This window comes from Cucurbita moschata, unplaced genomic scaffold, assembly GCF_002738365.1.
Source record: "Cucurbita moschata cultivar Rifu unplaced genomic scaffold, Cmos_1.0 Cmo_Scf00008, whole genome shotgun sequence".
Taxonomy (NCBI): Eukaryota; Viridiplantae; Streptophyta; class Magnoliopsida; order Cucurbitales; family Cucurbitaceae; genus Cucurbita; species Cucurbita moschata.
Window position 1 is genome coordinate 1,419,832 of NW_019268524.1, and position 25,988 is coordinate 1,445,819.

The 25,988-nt window shown below is 35.8% G+C and overlaps 4 protein-coding genes and 1 long non-coding RNA gene across 8 annotated transcripts; 3 read left to right on the forward strand and 2 right to left on the reverse strand.

Annotated features, from left to right (window-relative positions):
- Positions 1-255: 255 nt before the first annotated feature.
- Positions 256-2,102, reverse strand: LOC111445884 (protein ANTAGONIST OF LIKE HETEROCHROMATIN PROTEIN 1-like). The gene has a single exon (XM_023084411.1). It carries the CDS (start codon positions 1,917-1,919, stop codon positions 435-437), a length of 1,485 nt encoding a protein of 494 aa, XP_022940179.1. The 5' UTR covers positions 1,920-2,102; the 3' UTR covers positions 256-434.
- A 3,086-nt stretch (positions 2,103-5,188) lies between these two features.
- On the reverse strand, positions 5,189-11,046 carry LOC111446594 (peptidyl-prolyl cis-trans isomerase CYP57). The gene is made up of 11 exons (XM_023085451.1): positions 10,689-11,046; positions 9,787-9,965; positions 9,619-9,717; positions 9,362-9,468; positions 9,129-9,270; positions 8,505-8,724; positions 7,661-7,700; positions 6,871-7,066; positions 6,122-6,259; positions 5,551-5,725; positions 5,189-5,438 (listed from the first exon to the last, which is right to left on the reverse strand). The coding sequence occupies exons 1-10, from the start codon at positions 10,906-10,908 to the stop codon at positions 5,585-5,587; spliced, it is 1,482 nt and encodes a 493-aa protein (XP_022941219.1). The 5' UTR covers positions 10,909-11,046; the 3' UTR covers positions 5,189-5,438; positions 5,551-5,584.
- Positions 11,047-12,145: 1,099 nt separating this feature from the next.
- LOC111446222 (leucine-rich repeat extensin-like protein 2) lies at positions 12,146-13,312 on the forward strand. Its single transcript, XM_023084939.1, has 2 exons — positions 12,146-12,564; positions 13,246-13,312. The coding sequence occupies exons 1-2, from the start codon at positions 12,146-12,148 to the stop codon at positions 13,310-13,312; spliced, it is 486 nt and encodes a 161-aa protein (XP_022940707.1).
- On the forward strand, positions 13,153-18,152 carry LOC111446695 (conserved oligomeric Golgi complex subunit 8-like). The gene is made up of 12 exons (XM_023085624.1): positions 13,153-13,477; positions 13,665-13,817; positions 14,356-14,504; positions 15,242-15,319; positions 15,420-15,513; positions 15,595-15,669; positions 15,799-16,095; positions 16,552-16,619; positions 16,687-16,741; positions 16,889-17,027; positions 17,391-17,575; positions 17,661-18,152. The coding sequence occupies exons 1-12, from the start codon at positions 13,352-13,354 to the stop codon at positions 17,952-17,954; spliced, it is 1,713 nt and encodes a 570-aa protein (XP_022941392.1). The 5' UTR covers positions 13,153-13,351; the 3' UTR covers positions 17,955-18,152.
- A 233-nt stretch (positions 18,153-18,385) lies between these two features.
- Positions 18,386-21,412, forward strand: LOC111446532. 4 transcript variants are annotated; one of them, XR_002711084.1, is made up of 3 exons: positions 18,386-19,213; positions 20,506-20,645; positions 21,082-21,412. It is a non-coding gene; the product is annotated as an uncharacterized LOC111446532 (long non-coding RNA). The 4 variants fall into 4 exon arrangements; XR_002711086.1 differs by having other exon boundaries at positions 20,506-20,573; XR_002711085.1 differs by lacking the exon at positions 21,082-21,412 and having other exon boundaries at positions 18,386-18,767; positions 18,857-19,213; positions 20,506-20,742.
- Positions 21,413-25,988: the final 4,576 nt, after the last annotated feature.

The window sequence follows — 25,988 nt, forward strand, 5'->3', positions numbered from 1 at the left end:
TAAATAATAAATTATAAACAAAATTAATTTCATAATCAAGAACAAAAAGATATGATAATAAGCTTTTTATTAAAAAAAAAAAAAAAAGAAGATAAAATTAGGTGTTCTTCCATCATTTCTATACAAAATTCTCTCACCCCAAATGGGCTTGAAAATGGGTGTTGGAATAATTTAAGCTCAGCTTTACAATGGAGATCATATCTGATTCTAAGAGCATATAACAAATGAGAAGAAGAAGTTCAAAAGAATTGAACATTTTATTTAAAATCCATTCTGTTATGTATTTGGTAATTAATCTACCCTTTATATGATCCTAAACTAAGAACATTTCTTTGTAATTTCACTTTCAAAACAACAACAACATATGAAAAAATAATTTAGACAGGAAAAAAAAAAAAAAAAAAACACTTACCCAAAGAAGAAAGAATGTGAGACTAAAGAAATGAAGTCCCTGCAAGGCCATGGTGGAGCAAATTATGAGCAATGGCGTCTCGAGCTTTCATGGAGCTCACCGATCTCAACCCAACTTCAGGCGCCACTTCATCGTCTTGAAGTTCTGTACACAGTTCTTCATCCATTTCTTCATTCCCCAATTCACATATGTTGTGAAGAACACAGCAAGCTCCCAGTACCATCGGCAGGTCCTGCAGCTTCACCTCCGTCCGTTTCTGCAGGCACCGCCACCGTCCCTTCAGCCGAGCAAACGCCTGTTTACCCACCTTCTGAATCTCCCCGATCTTCTCGTTGAAAGCATGTTGAGTCCAAGTGAAATGCTGCTGTGTGTAAGGCACCAAAACCCAGTCCAGCAATGGGTAGCTCGAGCCCCCCACTACCCAAACGCCCTTCATTAGCCCCCCGTTTGCCCTCTGAAACAGAGCCGATTTCTCTAGAACTTGTTCGTCCGGCATTGATCCCGGCCAGCCGATGCACACGTCCGTGAACACGCCTCTCGGATCCACCACGCCTTGGACTGTAATTGAATATGATGTCCTTTGATTTCTCTCTGTGTGGCGCTTGTTGAAATACGCTGCGACGCTGATTTTTGGAGCGATGATCGGAATGTGCGTGGTGTACATTGATCCGACCACGTTAGGGATTCCAGAAATTGATTCGTATTCTTCTTTGATTCTTCTGAGAGTTTCTTCCTCCGGCCATTGGAGGTATTTTGGCATTAGAACTGTTCTAATGGCGGTGCAGACCTCGAGGACCAGTTTATGACAAGTCGAAATACCTAATCCGAATTTCTTGGATACGACTCGGAGGGGATCGCCGGTGGCTAATCTCCATAGGCAAACCGCTACTCTTTGCCGGACGGGAATGGCGGTTCGGAGAGTTGTGTCCTCTTTGGCTATGGCGGAATTAAGCTCTTCGCAAATCATATCGAATGTTGCTCTTCTCATTCTGAATTGCTTCTTGAACTCTTCATCGGGATAATCCGGACTGTTACATTCATCCCACCACGCTTTTGATCTATCTTTTACCCAGAGTCTCCGGTGATGGCCGCCGCTGCTACCTCCATCGCCGCCGCGTTTGGTTGATTTTTCGATTTCGATTTCGATTTTCTCTAATCCATCGGAAGCGGCGGCAACCGCTACAGAGTTGGCTGCTAATCGCGATTTTTTCCGGTTGATACGGTCCGATTGTTCGACTTCAGAATAGTAATCTTGAACTTCGGAGTAGAAATCAAGCATGGCTTTCGTCTTCTTCCGGTGATTGACCTCCATCGAAATGTTCGCCTCCATGGAAGCTCTGTCACGTTCTTCCTGGTCACACCTCTCCTGTTCATCCAACAGCAACAGAGAAGTAACTAATCCCTTGAAATCCTTTCCTCCGCCATTTTTGGGCATTGAATCATCGTCTTCATCAGCTTCATCTCGTCCGTTCATCTTCCTCACGTTGCCGTTGGGGGAATCATTCATTGGGAAGATCAGCAACAGAAAGAAGAACAAATTGAGAAATTCAGGAAGAAATTATGAAATTATGAAAGGGATTTTGAAGAGAAACGGAATTGTTATGAATCTTCTTCTTCTTCCTGTTCTTCCCTCGGAAGCATATGATTACAGGTTTGACTCCAATGTGAACGCACGGATTGCAGAACCCAAAACCAGAACGCTTTTCAAAATTGAAAAACAAATAATTTATATATATATATTATTAGAAATTAAAATATTAAAATTAAAAATTTAAAAAAAAAAAAGGGTAATGAAGAGAAAATCGATATCGTATGGCGCAAACCACATAATTGATGTGTGGTGGTCGGTGAGGACACAACTTTGGTTATTCCAATCTCAAATATAAAAATCAATATTTTCAAATTAAAAATTAAAATAAAAACACACAAATCACATCTATCACACTTTTAAAGCTTTTAATTTCATAAATCAAATTCTATATCATTAAATATCGCGCGGCCCGAGCACATAGGATCTTAAACTACGACCCAAATTATAAAAGTGAAGTTGGGTTAAATTTTTTTTTTTAATATTACATTTTAAAAAAATAAAAAATTCAATTCAGTTTGCAAGTGAAATTTTTTATCCATGTTAAACAAAACAACTCAAATTACAGCCTACGCGACTCGACTTTTTTATATATATATATATATATATATATATAATAAAAAAAGGTGGGCCATGGAGATATTAATATGAATTAAAATGATAATTTCGTGTATTTAAAAATAAAAAATAAAAAATAATAAAGAAAAAGAGGGTTTAGAGGATTGACAGGTGTGAACACGGAATGGGAGAATGTGGTTTGTTTACTGCTTCCACTGAGGGCGGTCGTTGCCCAAAGGCGGTGACTTGGGATTTGGAATACGCGGTTTTTTTTTTTTTTTTTAATTTTATTATTATTTTATTTATTCAATTTTTTAGCAATTAATTTTGTGTTTAATACCAAATTCATAATTCTAACAAATTAAAATTGTACACAATTCTTAAATATTTAAATATTTATTTTGTGTCTTATCAATTTCAGTTTTCTAAAAATTAAATTTATAATTTAAAATTTTACCCACTATATTAAAACTTTCCATTTTCTAAAAAAAAAATATATATATAATCTAAATATTAGAAACAAAAATGGTTTGTATAAATTACGAGATCGGTTAAATACATGTGAATCTATTAGGTTTAATATACATATGATAAAAGTTTTTAAAATTTATAGTCTTTACGTTCGACCATAAACGTTCAATGACTCGAGTTTAACGTTTTCTCGATAGTTTGTCTTTTTAAGATGTGTAATTTTTTCTATTTGTTGAGTCAAAGTCTTCCGCCATCAACCAAATCTTTATCTAACTTTTCTCTAAAAATAAAATATTTGAATATGTTTGCATACTTTTATATCACTTTTTTCCTTTAATCTTATGCTTGTAATAGATTTTAATTATAGTTTGATTTCATTATATTTCAAGAAAATAAATTATTTATCTTTAATATCCGTCTAATTTATAAAAATGGTATCTCTCCCTTGCTTTAGATTTATTGATTTATTTTGAAAATATCAAACTTGTAGCATAAAATAATAGAGATACTCGATCATTTCAAGCATATAGGTTCAAATAAACAGAGTAAAACGAGGTATTGAATTAACGCGTTAAATAATTTATTTATTATTTTTAGGGTTTAGCTTCATGATTTTATCGAATTTTCTTTTGAAAAAACTATATTAATGAAATAAACTCATTTTGTAAAGTACACTATAATTCAACATTAAATAGAAATTAGAACAAAAAGAAGTCATTAACATCTTAATAAGTCAATTAACCAACTACAAATTTTGAAAATACCACAAATTTGTCAAAAAAAATGGCACATATTCACACCTATCTAATATTTATTATTATTATTTTTAAAATTTGAAATATAAAGTGTAATTTCAATTAATGAAAAAGCTTACGACAACAACACCTAATTTTCTGCAAAATGACACCACCAAACATTATTATGCTACAAGAATAATTTGTTTTTAATTTTAATTATGCTGACGTGTCATCTCATCATAAAATAAAAAATGGTCAATCTGTTATTAAATATCGTACCTGTTGGCAAATTAATTTGCCTATTATCTCACGTATTTTCAATACATTAAATAATTTCATGTGAGAACACAAATTTATTGATTTACTAATTTCATCTCAAAATGTTTATATTTAATAGAATGTTGATTTTTTTTAATAGCCTTTCAACATAAATTAATAATTTATTAAATACAAAATAAAAATTAGAAGACTTATTTACCACTAAAATATAAATACACGTAATTTAGACGCTTATTAAATATTTTAAGATTTATGGGCCTATACGATACAAATTTTAAAACACGTCTAATTCATGTATCGAATAGATCTATTCCATTTGATTTTTTTTAAAAAAAAAGTAACATATCTATTAAATATAAAATTAAGAGTAGATTTGATATTTTTAAAATTCGAGAACTAAATAAACACAAACTTAAAAAAAAAGTGAGAACAAATCATTAATAACTTTCCCCATTTCTCTCTCTAACTGTGCAAAGTGGAGGAGTATGTGAGTATGCCGGCTGGATGGGCCATGCCTAAAGGAAAGATTGAGCTGAAAAATTCAAACTTACACGCAACCTCTAGACTATTAAAGACGCCGCCGTGTGGCACGCCCCCTCCCATCAAAGCTTTCAAACACCAAGTGGAGATGGGAACAAAACATACTTTCAATAATACACAAGATCAGCCTAAACCCCAATTGACTGTAAAAGTATCCAAAAACCTGAATTATTCCCAATTCTCCAAATAGCTAGAGATTAAAATGGTAAGAACACATTCCAGCCAATCACTTGCTCAGTCAAGGAATCCAATGGTATAGGGTGGGTTAGGTTAAATCCATTTCCTTCCCCTCTAAACCAATTAAAAATGGGCCGAATTTGAATAATGGAGAGACATGGAATGGAAACAACTCATTCATGAAATTCCTACCAAATCCATATACGGTTGAGGCTGAGACCATTTAATTAAATGGGTAGACTTTTCTGGCAACAGTAGGAATGGCTGGCCGACTTTCTTTGCGCGTCTGATGGCACAAACGGCTCAGCAAAAGAACATTTGTTCTTGAAGAATATATTCAGTTCCTATTTCTCTATGTCTGAACTTGTTTCTAGAAGAAGCATTTTAAGATGGGGTTTGGCCAGATCATTAAATAACTCACAAGGCTGTGCAAAGAAGCTTCGAGGATATCCATATTCCTGCAATTTGTATCAAACAAATCTAGAACTTAATCCATGGGAAATAATCACATTTTGATGGGTGGGGAAGCCATTTTTTTCTCTCTCTACTATCTTGAACAAGTTATAAGGAATTAAAAAGGAAACTACAGATAAAGGATACGTTGGGATATGTATGGAGAGAATTGTGTACTGTTTGTCAATCCAGATCCAGAAATTTGCGTGTCTGAAACAACTGGCTGCCAATGATGAACTTCAATGAATTTCCAATGTTTTCGTGGGAATCTAGTGCAGTTTTCATCTGGTTCGACAGTAAAAAATGGAGCCAAGTCAAACTGGCATTTAACCTACCCATGAACCCATGTTCTGAGTCTTGACTGACGGGTTAAGTAAGAGATTTGCCAGCCCATTCCCGCTCGCGTCGCTTTTGTTTGGCTTGCATTTTGTTGAATTTTTCTTTCCCCTTCTCGAGAAGAGGGTCATGCACAACATAGTCATTTGGATCATCACTACGAGTCATGCGGTCCTGCATGATCCATGGTGAAAATTAAGCTTCAACACAAATCACGGATATTGGGGTTTCAGTCAAAATTTTTCCACTGAAATAAAATACAAGTCCCAACAATTAAAAATATTTACTTTTTAACAGGATACAAAGAAACAGATACCAAATTTATAACTGGATGGATACAATGAATTTATTTAGCAAACGACAATAAATATAGCATATACTTAGCTATCTCTTCACGGGCAAGGGTAAGTTGTGGGCAGATTGTATATAGCATTCTTTTATAGGAGTATTATGCAATCTTTTTTCTATAGGAATATAGCGCAAAATTTTTTGTCCATCGAAGCGTTAATGTGTTGTGCGAAGTTGGCCTTCAGAAATTTTAAGCAGGTCAATAAATTCACAACTACTTACCTTCCCAGGTTCTGGTGTGAACTTTAACCCAGCAGATTTCCAGTCTGACAACTCATCATTGCCACCCTCAGATTCGGCGCTTGAAGTTGTTGGTTTTCCAGAAATGGCTTTCTTAAAATTCGCAAGTTTGGCCAAAACCTATAAGCAACAAAAACACAGAGAAAAAGTAAATGCTTAACTTGCTAATAAAGACTGAAGATGAATGTAAAAGGCGCGAATCCATGCATGAAATGATGCAAAAAGAGGTTCCTCAATTTGCAAAAAATCTTGAAGTCATTCCCAAATATGGCTTCATACCCAACCCAACAATGAGAAAAGAGAGAGAGATTTAAGATCCAACCTTAATAGCATAATAAAGTTAAGATTCATAATTTAGAATTTTAAATATTTCCTTTTCCTTGTGTCTGTGTAACACAAGCCAAACTAAACAATGAAATTATAAGTGTTATCTGGACTTGTTATGAAGTGGGCTCCGAGAAAAAAAAGTCAAAAGCAAAAGCTAACATCATAAGTTTTAGTACATTACCATATTCAGATAAAAAGATAAAGACGCTGTGTTATTTTAAAAAATCAAAACAAACTAGGTGCAGGGTGACAGATAGTCATCAGGATTCATAATTGTCATTGCCTAAGATCAAGTGAAGAGTTCTTGATCTCATCGCAGCATTATTTCAAACATGCAATTTCATTTTCAAAACAAAAATACAATAGGAATTAAAACATGATAAGTATCGAAGATTAGAACATACTTCATCTTCACGTCCTTGCAGTCTCCTCTTCTTCAATTTTTGCAGCTGTCTCCCTCTTTCAGCTTCACCCAATAACTGCAAGTCCGAGTCAGCATTAGCCATTCGCTCCGCTCTTGCTTCAGATCCAATTCCTTTTTTCTTCATAGATAACTTCTCAACCTTTGGCTGCTCACGGTTAGTGTTCTCAGCACTGGACCTGTTAAAAGACAATTGCAATACAGATGATCTAATTTATTCAAAACATCGATGATGGTGGTAATTATAATATGTAGATTCTTCAACCTCCATAAAATTATAAAATATAAAGATTGTAATTAAGCTAGGATGACCCTACATAATAAGATTAAAGTCAATTATCAAGGTCTAAAACTTAGATTGTAAACAACTACAGGCTTCAGTTGCAGCTTCTACGAGGAAGAATAAAAGATAAAATTGCAGAAACCATTCCTAAACTATAGTTTAGGGGTAATAGCTCTTATACTTAAAAGGCAATAGTAGAAACTCGAACTTAACCTTCTCCAGATCAATCACACCAGATCTTAAGAGAGTCCCGTCCGATCTCTGAACAGAATGAGTGAACTTAAAAGCCTTTTGCAACCAATCTCAATGATATGAACTATATTGGCTAATAACACAACTCCCATGCCTTCTTTTGCAGATTAAACAGGATACAAGTACTCATGCATGGAGTAAAAATTGTGAAGGCATGAAGATACAACAATTCCCCCTTACCAACTTCAACAAAAGTACATAAATAAAGATAAAAAAAATATTGTTCAAATTATTCTACCTTTGAGTAGATCCTTCATTATTCTTCGAGTCAGAAGTCCCTGCACATCAAATTCAGTACATCAAGTAATTTGCACTTGAGTAATTCTTATTTTGGGCAGTCAGGTCTCAAAGCCCGAACTTAGATTTAGTAGACTCTATGGAAAATATTGGTTGAGGAAAAGATAAATGGTAACAATGGTTTAATCATAATAACTTGGACCATCTATGCAAGGGTATCATCTAGCAAACATACTGTTCCATAAAATGTTTTCATTATGTGATGTGGAATGTGTGCACCCAAGCATCCACCTTTCATCTAAAGCTTAATGAACTGCCTGTTGTTCAGACTTTATGACTTTGTCATCTACGTTTTCTTCCTTTTTATTAACACGGTGGATATATAACATTCTCCATGTTATTCCCTATCCCATTTCAATACTGACTGTAATCAATAAGCCGGGGGAAACCAAAGAAAAGAGGAACCCTCTGAGCTTTTTTTTCCTTTTTTCTTTTTTTTTTTTCAGATAAGCAATTATGTGGGTGTAGGGGATTGAACAAACTTTTGGGATGGTAATAGGTACCTCGTCCACTTAGTTATGCTTAGATGGGCACCCTATGAAGTTATATATCCAATTCCAAGAGAACTAAAGAAAAGTCTGAGAAACACTTCCCCTTCTCCTCTGGCACCCAGTTAATGCAATTCTTCGCCATATGTCAAATTAAAAGTTGGACCAACATAAAACTAAATTGTTTACGTAGCATCAGAAATAGCATACAGAAATAGTGTGAAAGACTGAAAGATCATAGTTCCATATTGAAAAACAATAAATTGCATAGAAGGATGCAAAGAATGTTTAAGTCACCATTTTTAGACTTGTGGTGAGATGGTGCATCTCCCAACTCTGTTCTTTTTCTTAATATCTGTTGACGCATTCGGGCATCAAAGTTAGCTTCATCATCATCACTATCGCTGTATTGAGGGAGGTTAGAATTTTCAGCATCTGAATCTCTACGAGATTCTTGTTTCTTTGATGCCAAAGTTTCTCTAACAGATAGCTGCATCTCCCTTGTTCTTTTATTGTCCTGCACTCAAAAAGTTCATTATCTTATCAAAGAAAAAAAAAAAAAAAAAAAAAGACAAGCTTATCATATTCAGTCGGAACCCATCAAATAGTTTATATGTGCCATCAATGATCATAGAATCACAACTAAGCTTTTGCAATAGCCGCAGCTTCAAAAATGCATGTTACAAGAAAAGATTAATGACGCTGTTTCAGAAGAACAGATCTCGTATGGAAACAAAGGGGAAAATTGAAATGAAGCATTCAGATTTCAGAAGGTGATTACTTGAAAAATGTTCAGATCAAGAGAGAAGTAAACTTATACAAATTCATTATTTCCCCAAAAAAGTTTTTTTTTTTTTTTTTTTGGAAAATTGATAACAAATGTATTGAAAGTCGTTGTTCTATTTTTGTTTATTTATTTACCAATTCACTGCTTGGAATCACGTCCTTCAGCAGACGTGGATCATCCAATACATCATGACTGCTCTTAATTTTTTTCTTCACAGCTGCCAGTTCTTTCTCGTCTTCTTCAGCTTCTTCTCCAAATGATAGTAAATTAAGTTTTCTATATTAGACAAACATACAAGCAACAGAGAAATCAGGGATAACCAATAGCATGTATCTCAAAAAGAATTCCAAATTGTATCAACTCTTACTTCACAGCTTTCTTCTTAATGTCCTTGTTGTCAGAATCAACAGTGGTTGGGATCCCAGGCTTTGCAGGCGCTCTTGGAACAATATCGTCAAATGGATTCCATAATACCTTGAGATAAGATTTTGTCAAAAGAAAGTTAGCCCCCTTAACGATTCTTTTGGCGTAATAGTAGCTTATAACAAACATGAAAGTAGCATCAAAAGTAAAAAGTACTATGAAACCGCAACCTAGTTCAAAACTTGTATCGTTTAATCCTACCTCGACTGATTTAATCTTGGGTGGATCCACAGGACGGTCATCCTTGTCAGTTTCAAACTCACCCAAACTTGTTAGATTATATATAGAATCCCCAGTGACCTAGAACAACATGAACTCCAGCATCACAATAGCAATCAAGATAAAATGCACGATAAGAATCATAGATACCTTTCCAAAAATAGTGTGCTTCTTGTCAAGGTCATCACATCGACTCAAGGTTATAAAAAACTGACTTCCATTTGAATGAGGTGACCCAGCATTTGCACATGCTACTAAGCCCCTGTGCTTGAATCTTAGCCGTGAGTGAAACTCATCTGGGAAAACACCCCCATAGATACTTTCACCACCTGCACTAAAACATAGAAAGCTAAGCAGAAAAACAATGATACATAAGCACGATTTGTCCTACACGGTAGAACTCTAGTTACACATTACAATTAGTAGTACCCTACAATATACAAACAAAGTATCTGGGAAAATATTGGTCGTAATGTTAGCAAGCAGTAAAACACAGTAGAGCATTAATAGATTAAAAATATTCAACATTCAAGATTAAATTCATGTCCCAATGGAAAATTGAATGCCTACAATACGATGTTCCCTCTTTCTTGTAGTTGCCTATTTTCCTAACCCCTCCTTCGGACAAGGGAATAATTCTGTGCCCAATATCTTCCCCTCTACATGGTAGCCTAATATGCTTGATTAGCTCCTCCCTCCATTGTTCAATCATGGTGTTCACAAACACTTTCTTGTAGTTGCCTATTTTCCTACAATCGCTTATGACGGCATAGCCCGTAAATATGTGCTGCAAAGTAATAAAGCATTCTTGATAGCTTAAGAACGATATCCAAATTTCAATTTCTCTGAACTACAAAACATCATTGGAAAGGGAATGATACAAAGTAAACTTCATCAACTACAAATTCACTGGAATTCGCCTAATTTCTCCGATACAAGAACCCTACGATTAGCTTACTCAAACAACCATCCACTTCGAGTAGAATACAAAGCTTTACAAAACCCTAGCCAAATCATACAATCAGATAAACGCAAGAGAGCAATGGACGGACCTGTGCCACTGCCGGTAGGATCGCCGCCCTGAACAATGAAGTCCTTGATGATCCGGTGAAAGATGGTACTATCGTAATAACCTTCGAGACAGAGTTGAACGAAATTTCTGACGGCTTTTGGAGCTTCCTTAGGCCATAGCTCGATGTCGAGCGGGCCACACGTTGTATTCAATACGACCTTCCCCCTCGTCGGCGGCTCTAGCACGTAAACAGTCGACATTTCCACTCAATTTCCAGAACCCGCTCGCCGCTGCGCCGAAATTCTTTCGAGGAAGACGGAGGAGGGAGCCTGAAAATTTTTCCGAGCTCGAGCTTTCCAGTAAACGGCGTCGTCGTGATTTACTAATTGATCAGCGCAAATTTCATTTATATTTCATAAATATATACATATTAAATAGAAAAAAAAATTATTTCCGCTTATATATATTATAAATTTTGTTTTTTTGTCCAATAAATGATACTTTATTTACAGATATTATTATTTTATTTTTATATTTTTTTATCTACGTAAGAACAATATTGGTTGATTGTTGTTTCGATTGAATATCGAACTCGACCTTGTTGCTCTTATTTCTTTCCTCGCGGACGAGCAAGACTAACATGAAAGTCAATCTATCATGAGCAGTCGATACTGCTCCAAAAATTAGAACTGTGACGATTGTCAAATATCGTTAGAAATCACGACCCTCTATAATTGTAAGATATTATCTACTTCAAGTATAAGCTCTCGTGAATTTATTTTTTATTTTTCTAAAATATCTCGTAGTAAGGGAGACAGTATTCCTTGTTAGACGAACACGACTCTCCACAATGGTATGATATTGTCCACTTTGAGTATATGCTCTCGTGATTTTGTTTCGGCTTCCCCAAAACATCTCACACCAATTGAGAGAGAGTATTATTTGATTATAAACCCATGATCATGAGAGTCGTGTTCCATTGGCATGATGCCTTTTGGGGGAGCCCAAAGCAAAATCATGAGAGCTTATACTCAAAGTGGACAATATCATACCGATGTGGAGAGTCGTGTTCGTATAACACTCCTTACTTCGTAGTAAAGAAGATAGTATTATTTACTTATAAACCCATAACGACCCACGTCCACCGCTAGCAGGTATCGTCCTCTTTGGGGGGCTTTTCCCTTTCGGACTTCCTCTCGCGACTTTAAAACGCGTCTACTAGGTGAAGTTATAAAGAGTGTTTCGTTCTCCCTCAACGAGTTGAGATATCACCTTTAATTACATCAATTCCGAGAAGATTGGGCCACAATCTCCATAAAAGGTGGATTATGTCGGGAGAAAGGTATTAGAAAAGAGGGAAGCTTTGGAGATTTTAGATTCCAAACTTTGCAAATCAACCCAATCTTTGACTTCGATTATTTCTTGGCCCATCCCCTTGCACCACCGAAAGTGCCACACATTTTAACCCACCACTTCACCTCTTTTCGTTTCTAAACGATGCCGTTCCAAGGAAAAATGCGATTTTCTACCTCTTTGGGGCTCTGGGTTATGGCAGCGGCTCTGTTTCTACCGCCATCCGACGCTCAGCTGCCTGTGCCCTCCACCGGACAGCTTTGTATCAGCCAGTGCGTCACCTGCCCAGTAGTTTGCACCACGCCGACGCCGCGCTCTTACAACACTTACATTCCGCCGCCGCCGCCTGCGTTTTATGGTGGCTATATGGGGCCGCCGCCGGCTTTAACGTCGTCGTATTTTCTCCGGGGGCCGTCGCCTCCGGTTGCGAATTATGTTTCGGGCGCACAACCGTCGGGGCAGATGCCGCAGACGGTGGGGCCACGCGATTATTCTTACCCTTACTACTACTTCTACAGTTCAAATTTGGGCTCCTCCTCTTCTCCTCCAACGTTCATTGTCTTGTTTGTGTGTTTTTTTTCATGTTGTTTTCTGATGACGTCGATGAGTAGCTAGCTGACGTCATAATGCCATGATTTAATATGTATGTTCTATTAAAACATCCAATCTTTTGGTCTCGTTAATTTTAATGAAAAATTAAGACTATGTTAGTGTTACCGTACTACTTGAGTTTTCTGTACTATAAATATAAATATTAATTTAAATTTAACTCAATTAATAAATATATGTTCGTTAAAATAATAATAAAAATAAAAATGGTGACATTTTTTAAATTTAAATAAGAGATTTTATTAAGCATTAAATGTGATTACTAACTAAAACCATAGTTAGTTTTTATTATAGCTTTTAACTCGAAATTATTTATAAAAATTTAAGAGACTAAATTTTAATTTTCTTTAAAAAAAAAATAAAAAATGTAACATTTTCTATATATAAAAAGTTGATAGACGAAAAAATCACATAAAATAATAATTGTAAATACTATCCATATTGCATACCTTAAAAATTGCGCTTATTATTGTACGTTTAGCCTAAAAAGCGAGTATATGTTATATTGACGAGAATACCCCTCAAGGAAGAAAGAAAATTTTGGGGGAAAGTATGCCTCTTTCTCAGTCGTGCAAAAAAATTTGGTCATTTCAGATCCAAATGGTGATACGATAACCGGTTTCTTTAGCGCGCAGGGACGAAGCTCATCGGCTCTCTGGTGGATCTGTGAGCCTACGTGATTTTCCGAACAAGAATTTCTAGATCAGGGCTGTTGTACCAGCCGCTACGGAGGTTCGGAAAATGGAGACCGAGAATGCTGAGGAGCTTGCATCGTCGACGGCTTCCACTCTTCTTCCCCTCGCCTCCGCCGCGCAGCAGCCATATGTGTCGGAGCTCCTTTCCTTCACGCTCGATCGCCTAAACAAGGCAATTTCTGAATATCTCTCACCTGTTGCGTGTTGCACTTGAAAATGGAGTGGCTAAATGCTTCTATCTAGTTCGGAGATGACAATGTCTTGATATTCTTCTGGTTATTCGATCGATGAGCTTGAAGCTTAAACGAAGTAATTCAGTGTCTACTCTGCAATTAGTGACATATCTCGTTCTTTTATAGGAACCGGAGCTTCTTCAGGTTGATGCCGAGCGAATTCGGAGGCAAATACAGGAGGTGGCAGTCGGCAACTACCGAGCTTTCATTGCTGCCGCCGATGCGTTGCTTGCAATTCGGGAGGAAGTATCTTCCATTGTTAAGCATCTCGAATCTTTGGTAACTCCGAAGTTCTCTTACGCTTCCTTCATCTGAGTGCATATGTTCATATTTTGAGGCCTTAATGCAGGGGACAAGTGCAGTTTTTATATCGATTAATGTGCAGGCGATTGTTGCCATATGACTAATAATAGTCTGGAAATTAATCAACTGCAATGGAATTTGCATGGCAATCAAATGCTTAAATCAATATTAAGTTCACTGGTTTGGTAGATAGTATACAAAGTGGAATCACTCAGGTTGTTTGTTTGTGTATTTTTCCTGTTAAAAGATCGACTCTCTGACGTTCCATTTCCCATGCTTGCTTTACTATTATTCTTGCTGATATTGTCATCATTGTCATTACTATGATTATAACTTTTCATTTACTACTTCATTGTTATTGTTATTATTGTTATTTTTAGTGGTAGTAAAATAACTATAGTGGTAGGAAAATAACTATCAAGATGAGGTAATGAAACCAATGGATCATTCTGTTCTTCAGTTTACATGGTTTGACGATTATTTATTATTGAAATATTAATTTCCTCTGTTATAGATATCTGAGATTCCAAATCTGACATCGGGTTGCACAGAGTTTATTGAATCTGCGGAACAGATTCTAGAGAAGAGGAAGATGAACCAGATATTGTTAACACATCACAGTACTCTGCTTGATTTACTTGAAATTCCTCAGCTTATGGACACGTATGTGTTTGATTGCTTGACCTTCGCTCTGGAAATTTTACATTGTTTTAACCAATTATGTGATCTGATTAAATTGATGCATTTATGCGATTTTATCAAATATATGATTATCCATACACATTTCGAACTTGTTCAAGAAAACACGCTACAGTGCAAGCTGCAATAAGCATATGTTTTTTATTTATGTTACAGTGTAAGCTGAAAACAGGTCACAGCACTTCCCTTTGCTGTCCTATGCTTTCTTTGAGGAGGAAGCAAAAGATTTCATTAATCCACGATAAGAATATGTTTTTTGAGCTATTGCTGGCATGTTCCTTTCCTTTTACTTCATACTGTCGTAAATAGTTCTGATATAAATTATTATTGATTTTTAATTTTTTTTTTTTATATTTACATTATAAATCTATTTTAGCCTAATAATAATACTCACCCTATAAAACTTTATGGAGCTGATTTTGGTTGGAAAAATATTACCCTACACTTGTGATGAGTCGACATCCACTAGACATGGATTAATGTACCAACAGTTCTGCTATAATTTTCTTTAGTTAATTGCTACGGACATGGTTGATTATAATTGTAAAATATAATGAAGAAATCATGTACTATAAATTTGAAGCCCGAGCTTGCTTTAGGAATTAATGATAGAATGAATTAATACTTTATTTCATATTATTTCAGTGCTATATTTTTAGAAGATTATGAAAAAGGTTTTTGGTGATTCCATCCTTCTGCAGGTGTGTAAGAAATGGAAATTACGATGAAGCTCTTGACTTGGAAGCATTTGTTGCCAAACTTTCAACCATGCACCCAAAGTAAAAATTTCCTCCCGTTACTCTCCACACCAATTAATTTATAGTTTCGGAAACTAACTCTTTAACAAGCATTTTGATGGGACTCCGTTCTTTCCCATAGAATACCAGTTATTCAAGCCCTGGTGGCAGAAGTCAGGCAGACTACACAATCTCTTCTTTCTCAACTTCTCCAGAAACTTCGCTCAAATATTCAGGTATCTTGCATGGCTTATTATGTTGCATTATGTGATAAAAATCTTGATATGAATATAATAACCATGTCTTTAAAATGGCAGTTACCTGAATGCCTCCGCATCATTGGATATTTACGTCGAATTGGAGTGTTTAGTGAATATGAAATGCGTTTGCAGGTAAAAGTCTCATTTGTTCTAAATCTACATCTTTTCTCATCTTGAAAATTTTGTAAGCATTGTGCTGTTTTAAATTTGTTTTCTTTCCGATGGATTTAATTATATTGGATTGCATTTGCCTTCTTTCAGTTTTTAAGATGCCGAGAGGCATGGCTTACTGGAATTCTTGAAGATCTTGACCAGAGAAATGCTTATGAGTATTTGAAAGGAATGATTAATTGTCATAGGACACATCTTTTCGATGTTGTTAACCAATATCGAGCGATCTTTGCTGATGATACGTCAGGAAATGAAGAAAACTATGACAGTGGGCTTCTGTTTAGTTGGTCCATGCATCAGATTACTTCTCATCTAAAGACACTCAAAATAATGCTGCCAAAGATAACAGAAGGAGGATCCCTATCGAATATATTAGAACAGTGCATGGTAAAATGAATTCCTTTTGACCGATATTTGGTTGACTTATGGAGTTTTATTTATTTATCAACTTTGGGCTCTAGAATCTCAGGGCAGAGTAAAATTCAAAGTTGTCCTCCTTGCTCGTATTTCAAAGCCTAATTCCAAAGTTACGGAAATAATGTGCCCAAGATTCAAAGTTATCTGATATAGTTAGTTTTATAATGTTTGCTTTAATTTTGAAAAATATCCTTCTATATGGCCGAAAGCCCAATTTCTAATTGTAACCTCACTCTACTCTTTTTCTCCATTTGTGTGTGTGTCTGTGTGATGCTTGATTGGAACCGCTAAACTGGGTATTTGGATCATCAAAATAGTATTATATGCACGCAATGCCAGTTTCAATATTATACAATGCGGCTCCAACCAAATGACTTGGATTCCCAGCTACTTAATTTATTTTTGATTTCTCTCTATCATTTGCAGTACTGTGCCATGGGGCTTGGCTGGGTCGGAATGGATTTTCGCGGTTTGCTTCCACCACTTTTTGAAGAGTAAGGCAGTTATTTATTCAATCAATGACAATAAAATGATTTCTTCATAATAATTTGATCTCCTCAGGGCAGTTCTCAATCTATTTGCAAAAAATATGGGTACTGCAGTCGATAACTTTCAGGTAATACTTCAGAAACATCCTTTCCTCTTGAGAAACTGGAACCCCCCCAATTTAATTTTGCTACGAAAAGACTAGTGAGAGTCCCTTCGCTGCAATCAAGATCACTGTCATGTCTAATTGACCATGAAATGCTTATTGCCATGACAGTTAGTTCTGGATTCCCATCGTTGGGTTCCATTACCAGCAGTTGGTTTCACCGCAAGCAATATTGGTGAGGAAAGTCAGGAAGACGTGACTCCACCTTCGTATTTGATGGAACATCCACCTCTTGCTGTTTTTGTGAATGGTATGCGTATGTCAGATATTTGTTTTCCCCATAAATTTTTTCAAGCACATTGAACTAAAAAGAATATTAAAGAGGGTACATTGCAACTGTGCCTCGCTTTTGTAGCCTGATCCATGTTAGTATTAAAGGCTTTTAGCTGCGTGGTGATAGATTCCTTTGAAGCTGGAAAAAAATAGCTGTGGTTTGCATACTTGTTTTTTTTTTTAAGAAATGCTAAGAGTTAACTTCATAGTTTGATACAACTAATTTATTAACCTGACTGTAGTGTTCACCTATGAGCTCAGAATAAGTAACTTGTACTATAAGGTTATTTTGTTGCAATACAATCGGTCTGTTAATTGCATCTTCTTTTGGTGGTATTAGGTGTATCAGCAGCCTTAAACGAACTTCGCCATTGTGCCCCGTTGAGTTTGAAGCATGTGATAGCTCAGGAATTAATAAAAGGATTACAGGCCGTTTCCGACTCTTTATTGAGATACAACACAACTCGCATGCTAAAAGATAATGAGTCTGGACTTTTTCTCCAGCTTTGCCGAGCATTTATCGAGGTGCTGTTTTGGTTTTTGCTTTGCCATTGCCATCTGCAACTTACTCTTCTAAAAGAAACCTCTCATTTTGCACCATCTTCTGCAGGTTGCTTATCCACATTGTGCCACATGTTTCGGTCGCTGTTATCCCGGCGGGGCAGTGCTTATATTAGATGCAAAGAATTTGTACGATGGCATCGGTCGCCTATTAACCGTCTCTTCCTCGAGAGACCTCCCAGCAACAGTCAGTAATGCTGAAGAGCAAGTTGTTGCAGAAAATGGTGACATGCCTGCGCTGGAAAATGGAGCTACACCGGATGCTGATAAGGACCAGAAAAGCCCCCCCTCGCACAGTAATGAAAAACAAAGCGAGGGTGAAGAAGCAGAGCAGAGCAATTAAATCCAGTAACCGATACTTGATTTTGTAGCCTTCCATTAATTTTTTGGGGTCTAATTCTTTTAAACCTTCGTTTGTAATTATTCTCTAGGAAGAGTAAATCAAATTTTCAGCTAAAGTTACGGTTATTACATTCAGTGTATGATAGAGGAAACATACATGGAGAGTTCAATGAAAATATTTTAGTTCCAAAAGAGAAAATCGGACGAGTCGGGTGAATTTGCGTAAAAATATAATATCTTAACTAATTGATGTATTTGAATGAAAATATAGTATTACGAAATCTTTGATTTAAAAACCATTTTTAGTCTTTATAAAATAATAGTTAATAAAAATATATTTGATGAACAAATTTTTAGAACTCTATTTCCTCAGGCTGAAACTATTTTTGAAACATTCAAGTTGGCATTTCTTCGAAAATTTATGGTCAGCAATCAGCAATACGGTGCGTTTTGATGCTTCCTTCCCGCTTGGGCTAGTCGACAGTTAAGAAGCCGCCAAAACGCTGCGTTTTCGGTTCAAAACCCTCTCCAAAAACCCTGATTCAGCTCCGTGGCCCATATTGGCGGCAAAGCCGTTGTAGCTTAAACAGACTCTGCAACTCTTCCCCTTCCAGTTCTTCGATCTGAAGCTCAACAGGTTGACATAAATATTCTGTCTATTGTAGATTCTGTGTGAAGTTGTATATCATCCATATGTTCATTATCGTTATCTCCTTTGAATGATTCTCAATGTTGTGGCCTTTTCATCTTTGCCTGTGTCGTTCTTTCTCGAATGGAATACTCAATCGATGCTCAAATTGTTATAATTGGAAAGGTTAGTTCAAGATTCCATGCTAGTTATTTTGAGAGGAATTTTGCATTGAGTTTCCATTTCTTTTCCTCGGAATTAATAGTAATGTACAGATGATTTCGTGTTCTTGGAATGTGCGATGACTGCGTTATGTTGAAGCTATAAAAAAGATTTGTGTTCTGGATTTTTCTTCTTCATGTAGCTTTGTGGCAGAAGATAGCTTCAAATGTACAACAGCCTGTGGAGCTATAACCTGCAATTTAGAAGATTCAGATATACTCTTCCTCCAATTATGGAGTTTTTTTTTTTTTCTTTTCAATCGCTTGTATTCTAACATATCATGCCAAAGAACATACTGAGTTCATATTCTTGAATGAGATGCAGATGCCTACATATCTCATTCTTGCATAGAAGTATGAAAGAGATGCTAAGAAGTACTGGGATATCTTTACAAAAAGCATCAACACAGAGTAAGTTTCTACTTTGGCTAGAATCTTTCCTCAACTAGACAACTACTTATATGTAATAACTCAGCTCCACTACTAGATATTGTCCATTTGGATCTGTTACGTATCGCCGTCAGCCTTACGATTTTAGAATAGACCTTGGGTGCCGAAGAAGGTGGATTGTGAGATCTTATAAAGGCGTGGAAACCTCTCCTTAATAGACGCGTTTTAAAAACTTTGAGGGAAAGCTTTTAAAGGAATAGTTTAAAGCGGACAATATCTGCTAGTGGTAAACTTGGGCTGTTACATGATTGCCAATTTTGAATCCTACGGTGTAAAATGAGTAGCTGCATATCTTGTCATTGATTTGTGGGCCAAGTGTCCTTACTGGCACACTACCTCATGTCTACACCCATTCGAGGAACAACCTCCTCGCTGGCACATTGCCCGACGACTGGCTCTGATACCATTTGTAACGGCCTAAGTCCACCGTTGGGAGATATTGTCTTCTTTGGATTTTTCCTTTTGAGTTTCCCCTCAAGGCTTTAAAACGTGTTTGCTAGGAAAAGGTTTCCACACCCTTATAAATGGTGTTTCGTTCTCCTTTCCAATCAATGTGGGATATTACACTAGAATAATTGTTTGGGTAGAGTATCGAAAAGTTCATCGCCCAACTATATAGCTTCATTTTCAGCTGATGTTCGCTTCTCTCACCTCAGATAGTTTTGAAATTTACTTATACTTTACAATTTGATCGTTTTCTATTCCTATGCTTAGGTATAACATTTATAAATAAATAAAAAAAAACTTAGTTATAATACATTATTTACTTCCATTTTAATTTTTTAATTTTTCAAGCCCCGAGACTCCCAGGACAAAGAATGGAGCAATGCTGTCGGTTGAACACGACTTGAGGTTTAATTGTAGCATTATTTATAAGAGTATGAAAACCTCTCCCTAGTAGACATGTTTTGAAATTGTGAGGCCGACAGCGATACGTAACAGGCTAAAGCAGACAATATCTACTAGCGATGGGCTTGAGCCGTTGAAAAACTTGGCTTTAAGTTGACAAAAGATTGGTTTGCTTATTGCAGACGCATAAAGACTTCAATGAGAGCCATGTTGCTGCCTTTGTTTGTGATCTTACTGCTGATAACTTGAGAAACCACATTTATCCATCATCGATTCGTAGTAATGATGGTAATTTACTGAAGATTTCTTAGTCACAGTCTGAATTTAAAGTATTCTCGTTATTTAACTAGATTAGTATGTTGATAAACTATTCTTGATCAAACAGATTTTTATTGTGTCTGCAGTTTCCCCAGAGAAGATGTCCCAGGTGTGGCATAATCTAGCACTCATTGAGTTCCTACGTTTTTCACAGGTATCGCTATGAACGGATTTGTTCTATGCACATGGTGACTTTGCTTGTTAGGAACCACGAACCTCTGCAATAGTATGATATTATCCACTTTGAGCCTAACCTCTCGTGGCTTTGCTTTTGGTTTCTCCAAAAGATTTCATACTAATAAAGATAGTGTTCTTTACTTATAAACTCAACAGTAAACTCAACGTGGGACTACTCCTCTCAATAATATTGTTCACTGCGTGTGGTATCTGTTTTAGTTCAACTCATGCCTAATTGACTCGTCTCATCGTATGATATCTGAAGGACCTCTTCCTTTTAGATCAAAATGCTCAAAGTAGAATTTTCAAATGATAGTGTAGCTAATATATATTCAATGAATCATTAATACTCAATGTCTTCATTAAATTTCCTTTTAACTGAACCTATGAGATGTTTTAATTATTTGATACTTCAACGTTTATATTATCATTTCCCTCTGTTTCTGTCGGTCTTTATATAAGATTCTTATGTTCCTTCCCCTTAGGCTTCTACTGCAAAAGAGTTGTTCTAGATCTCGTCTAGTAAGGATACAGAATGTGCATTGATTCTTTGCCACGTCCTGCGTCGAGTCGATGAGCCAACGATCGTTTCAGCTGCTAAACGATTCGGTTTTGTCCCAAATCATTGTGAGTTCTTGGTTCACTGATAGATACTAGGATATCCCCAGTACTGCTTTGAATATTATGTATTTTCATATTTCATATCAGCTTTCCTTTTAATATATGTCAAGGGGCGTAGAATCATTATGTGAAGGTTTTGAGTTGATATTTAAGCTTTGTTTAAGATGGTAGAGCATTTATTTGTACAAAGGGAAATGGACGTGTAATTTATGAAATACCCTGTGTTTGTGGACTGTATATGATTCTTTTAGATGCATCATTAGCTTCTGAACATCCTAACTATACTCGGTGAATAGCAATGTCGTTCGATCAGATGAGATCAAAATTTAAGTTTCGTTTAATAACTATTTGGTTTTTGAAAATTATAACTACATATTCTCATATTGTACTATCTACTTGTCACCGTTGCAGTTTTGATGCAACGGACTTGCAGTTGTGTGACACTCACTCCCCGACAATAAATGAGCTAAGCCAATTCGTTCTTCCGTCGCCTACAACCAAGTGACGTATGCTCGAGTCTCTGGTCCCGATTTAAGAAGAAAGTTTTAGAAAATGGGAACAGAGAGATTTCGAAACAGAGCTTTGAAAGTAAGATTTGAAAGATTGAAATTGATGTTAATGTGTGATGCAAACAAACAGGCAACAACAACGGATTACATCATATGATTATCAAACTGAACCTTAATTATTTGCATCAGTCCATTCTTCTTCCGATCACGTTTCTTCGATTTCTTTTCTCGGATACCTTCCTCTACGAGACGTATGAATCTCCGCAGCTTCCTTCCTTTTTTGAAACAAAATTACAACTTTTGATAATGAAAACATTTGTATAGCAAAAATTTAAAACATTTTTTTTAGAAGTTTGAAGTCATATTCTAATAATTACAATAAAACTTAAAAACCCAAGAACAAAAGGCAAAACCCAATTCAAAAAAACCCCAAAATTTTCATTTGAAAAACTAGCTCACCACAATGTTACTATATTAAAGTGGAACATTGAAGAACAAAAACATGTTTTAAAAGAAGAAATTGTCGATGAACTTGCAAGTAAAACCAATACCAAATATAAGTAAAGGGTTCTTATTTGCAATAAACCACAAGTAACGTGGTAGATATCAAATTCTCTTTTGAATATATACTGAGTTAGCATGGCATTGGACAAGTTATAGAACAGATGTTGTTCAAGTAACGTCATAGATATCACTTTTTGAGCATCATTTAGCGTAGAATAAGTTCTTCTCGAGTATCTATTCTGAAACAAACAAGCACGAAAAAGCTATATGCATCCAAATTCCAAAGCTCCCCTATTTAGAAACATCCATAGAGATTGAAAATGGATCAAACAATCAATCAATTTATGTGATCTCTTAGAACATTACACCCACAAATCCAAAGAAGAATTCAAAGAATTCTCCACTTTCTCCTTTAATTATTATCAAAACCAGCATAAGAAGAAAGAATTAAGGGAAATTAAAGTGCTTTAATTACACCCAATAACACACAAATTAAATAAGAACCAAAGAACAAAGATCAAATCAAAGAAACCCAACAGGATTTTACCACAAACAAAGGAAAAAAGCTCAGATCTTTAGGTAACCCACATGGTAATTTTGCTGAGAAATGTTTCATTTTCACTTGGACAAGACAAAAAAGGTGAAGACTTTAGGTAACCCACATGGTAAAAAACATGAATTCAGTAAAAAAAATATATAAAAGAAGAGAGAGGGGACATGGTGGGGTGACAGATAGAGAGTAAGCACAGAAAGCTTCAAGCATGAACCCTAAGATGCAAGAAAGTACCTTATGTGCTCACTCTCTTCTGTCACCTCCTCCTCCTCCATCTTACCCTAAACTTCAATTATCAACATATTTCTTCTTCACCTCATATCCAATGGAAATAACAAAATAAACACAAACCCCAAAAGCTGTCCCACAAAATTGGAACAAATTGAGGTCTGTGGCTGAGTTGTTGTGTGAGGAGAGGGGGAAGCATTGTGGGTTTATATAGAATTCTAAAACTCAACCCATTTACATCGCTTAACCTAAACTATAAAAGTCCAAGCCCACTGTTAGAGAGATTTTTATAAATGTTTTGTTCTCGTCTCTGACTAACGTGGGATCTCACAGTTGGATTGAGTTAAATTTTTTTTTTTTTTCGATTTAATTGGGTTGAATTTTCGAAAAATCGAGAATTTATGTTCATTTACGAGTTGACTTTTTTTTTTGTTGGGTCGATGCTACCCACCTGAAAATATATGATTATTTGGGTAATTAATAGGCTAAAAAATGATGCCCATTACATGAGATAATTGAGATTAATTAGGGGATTAAAGTGAGTATTAAAGAAGATTAAGAAAATAAAAAGGAAGCTACGATGAATGGGCCAATAAGATTTGAACAGAAGGGCGCCAAGGCTCTAAAGCAACTTAATTAAACTATTTATGCTTTATAATTATTTAACCTAATCATCATAGAATCCTTAAATAATTTTATATTTTCACCATCATTAATTTTTGTATTAATAAACATAAATATCAAACTAAAATAACAAAATATGGGTTTTTTTTTATTTATTATTATTTTTTTTTTCTAAAATGGAGAGACAAATTTAATGATTTTTTTTTTTTACCCAAAAGGGAAGGTGTTTGTCAACTTTTCATGGAAGCTTTCCTTTTTGGGATAGTGGAAGATGACAGAATGCATGCTATGGGACACATATGATGATTCTTCCCCATCACCCATCTATATATATATATATATATATTACTAATTTTTTAAGTGAGAGACTAATAATGGTGGCAACTGGCGAGACTCGTAAAGCTGATACATCTTTTCGAGCTTAGCTTTAATCAAGTCTCTATATTTTAGAAGTTCTTAATTTGACCCGTTTGAGCTTAGTTTCAAATCTATAACAAGTTTCGATCATACATACATAATTTAACCAGTTGAGCTAGACACCAATTCGAGAAAATGTGATACCATTTGTAACAGCTCAAGTCTACCGCTCACAGATATTGTGCGGTTTAGTTTATTACTTGTCGCCGTCAGTCTCACAGTTTTAAAACGTATCTACTAGGAAGAAAATTTCATGCCCTTATAAGAAATATTTCGTTTGCCTCTCGAATCAGTGTGAGATCTCACAATCGGGTCGACTTAGTTGACGAGTTGGTTTTTGGGTTAGAATAAGGAAACCCCACTTTTAAGGGAGGAATTGAATAAGATGGGATGGCTATAACGACCCAAATCCACAGCTAGCTAGCAGATATTGTTCTCTTTGAGTTTTTCTTTATAAAGGGTGGTTTGTTCTCCGGACATCCCAATTGACAAAGCTAGCAAATGGGGTTAATGGTAACCCTAATTCGAGGCAGAGTTGGCATTTATATATATATATATATATATGAATGGGCGCATGCACTTTCGGCCATAGGTGGCCATGCGAGTCCAGGACAGAACGTGGGGGGCGGTGGGCGGTGGGCGGTGGGCGGTGGCCAATGGGCGATGTCCAAAGGCAAGGGCATATGAGTTATTGGGTTCTTTTGTTTGTTTAGAATCATTGTCTCAGTGGTCCTAAAACGTTCCATTTTGTATGGTTGGGGTTCACTTTCTCCATTTCTCAACAATGGAGAATTTCGTTCTCTACAACATCATCACAATCTTAGCTTACCTTCCCTCCTTTTTTAGATACTTCAATAAATTATCCAACTTTATATTCCATCTTACAGATTTTAAACAAAGGGTCGAGTTTTTATATACTAGGTACCCTTTGGGTCTAGAGTTACGTCTAATTATACTCCTATCGTTTCAAACTTTAATACCCATTATTCGAAATCTTCAAATAAAATATCGTCTTGTGTGATATCTGTTCGAGTTTTATTCAACATGTTAGTGGGTCTGCTTAAAAGAATAGTGAAGAGTGAGTAGACTTTTGAAATGAGGTTAAGCATATATTATTCGCTTTGGCTCGTTATGTATCGTCGTTAGCCTCACGGTTTTTAAAACACGTCTATTAGTGAAAGGATTCCACACCCTTGTAACGAATTCTTCGTTCCCTCCTCCGATTGATATGAGATCTCATAATCCACCTTCCTTGGGGCCAACGTTCTCGCAGACACACCACCCAGAGTCTGACTTTGATACCATTTTTAACCGCTAACAAATATTATCCGCTTTGGCCTATTACTTATCGTTATTAGCCTCACGATTTTTAAAACACGTCTACTAGATAGAGATTTCCACACCCTTGTAAGGAATTCTTCATTTTCTTCTCCACCGATGTGGGGTCTCTCGGGGTTCAATATTATATTTGTTTGAGAAAAGATGAGTGAACCAATACCGCATCTGAATAAGATGATTGGAGTAATTCTATACCAATAAAGTGCATTTTTCTCTTCGATGACTTAATCATAAAGTTTCATAGTTAAGCGTGATATTCTATAAGTATGAGTGAGAACAAAGCATGCTGAAATGAGTCTAGTTAGTCGGTAGAGATAATAGTCTTTACTCTGACACATAAATAACGTGGTCATATTAGGACATAATAGAAAGAATTTTATAGCGTCTAATTTCCATTCTAATTCCATCCCATTTCTCATCCACGGAATAATATTATTATTATTATTATTATCAAATCAGTTAAAAATAATAATAAACGGAGAAAAAAAATCCTCTAATTTTCATTCCCTCTTCTTTAAGTAAAGATGTCCAAACCAAATGGGCCATGAAATGGGCCCTGAAACAAATAGAAATGGGCCTGAAACAAATAGAATTAGGC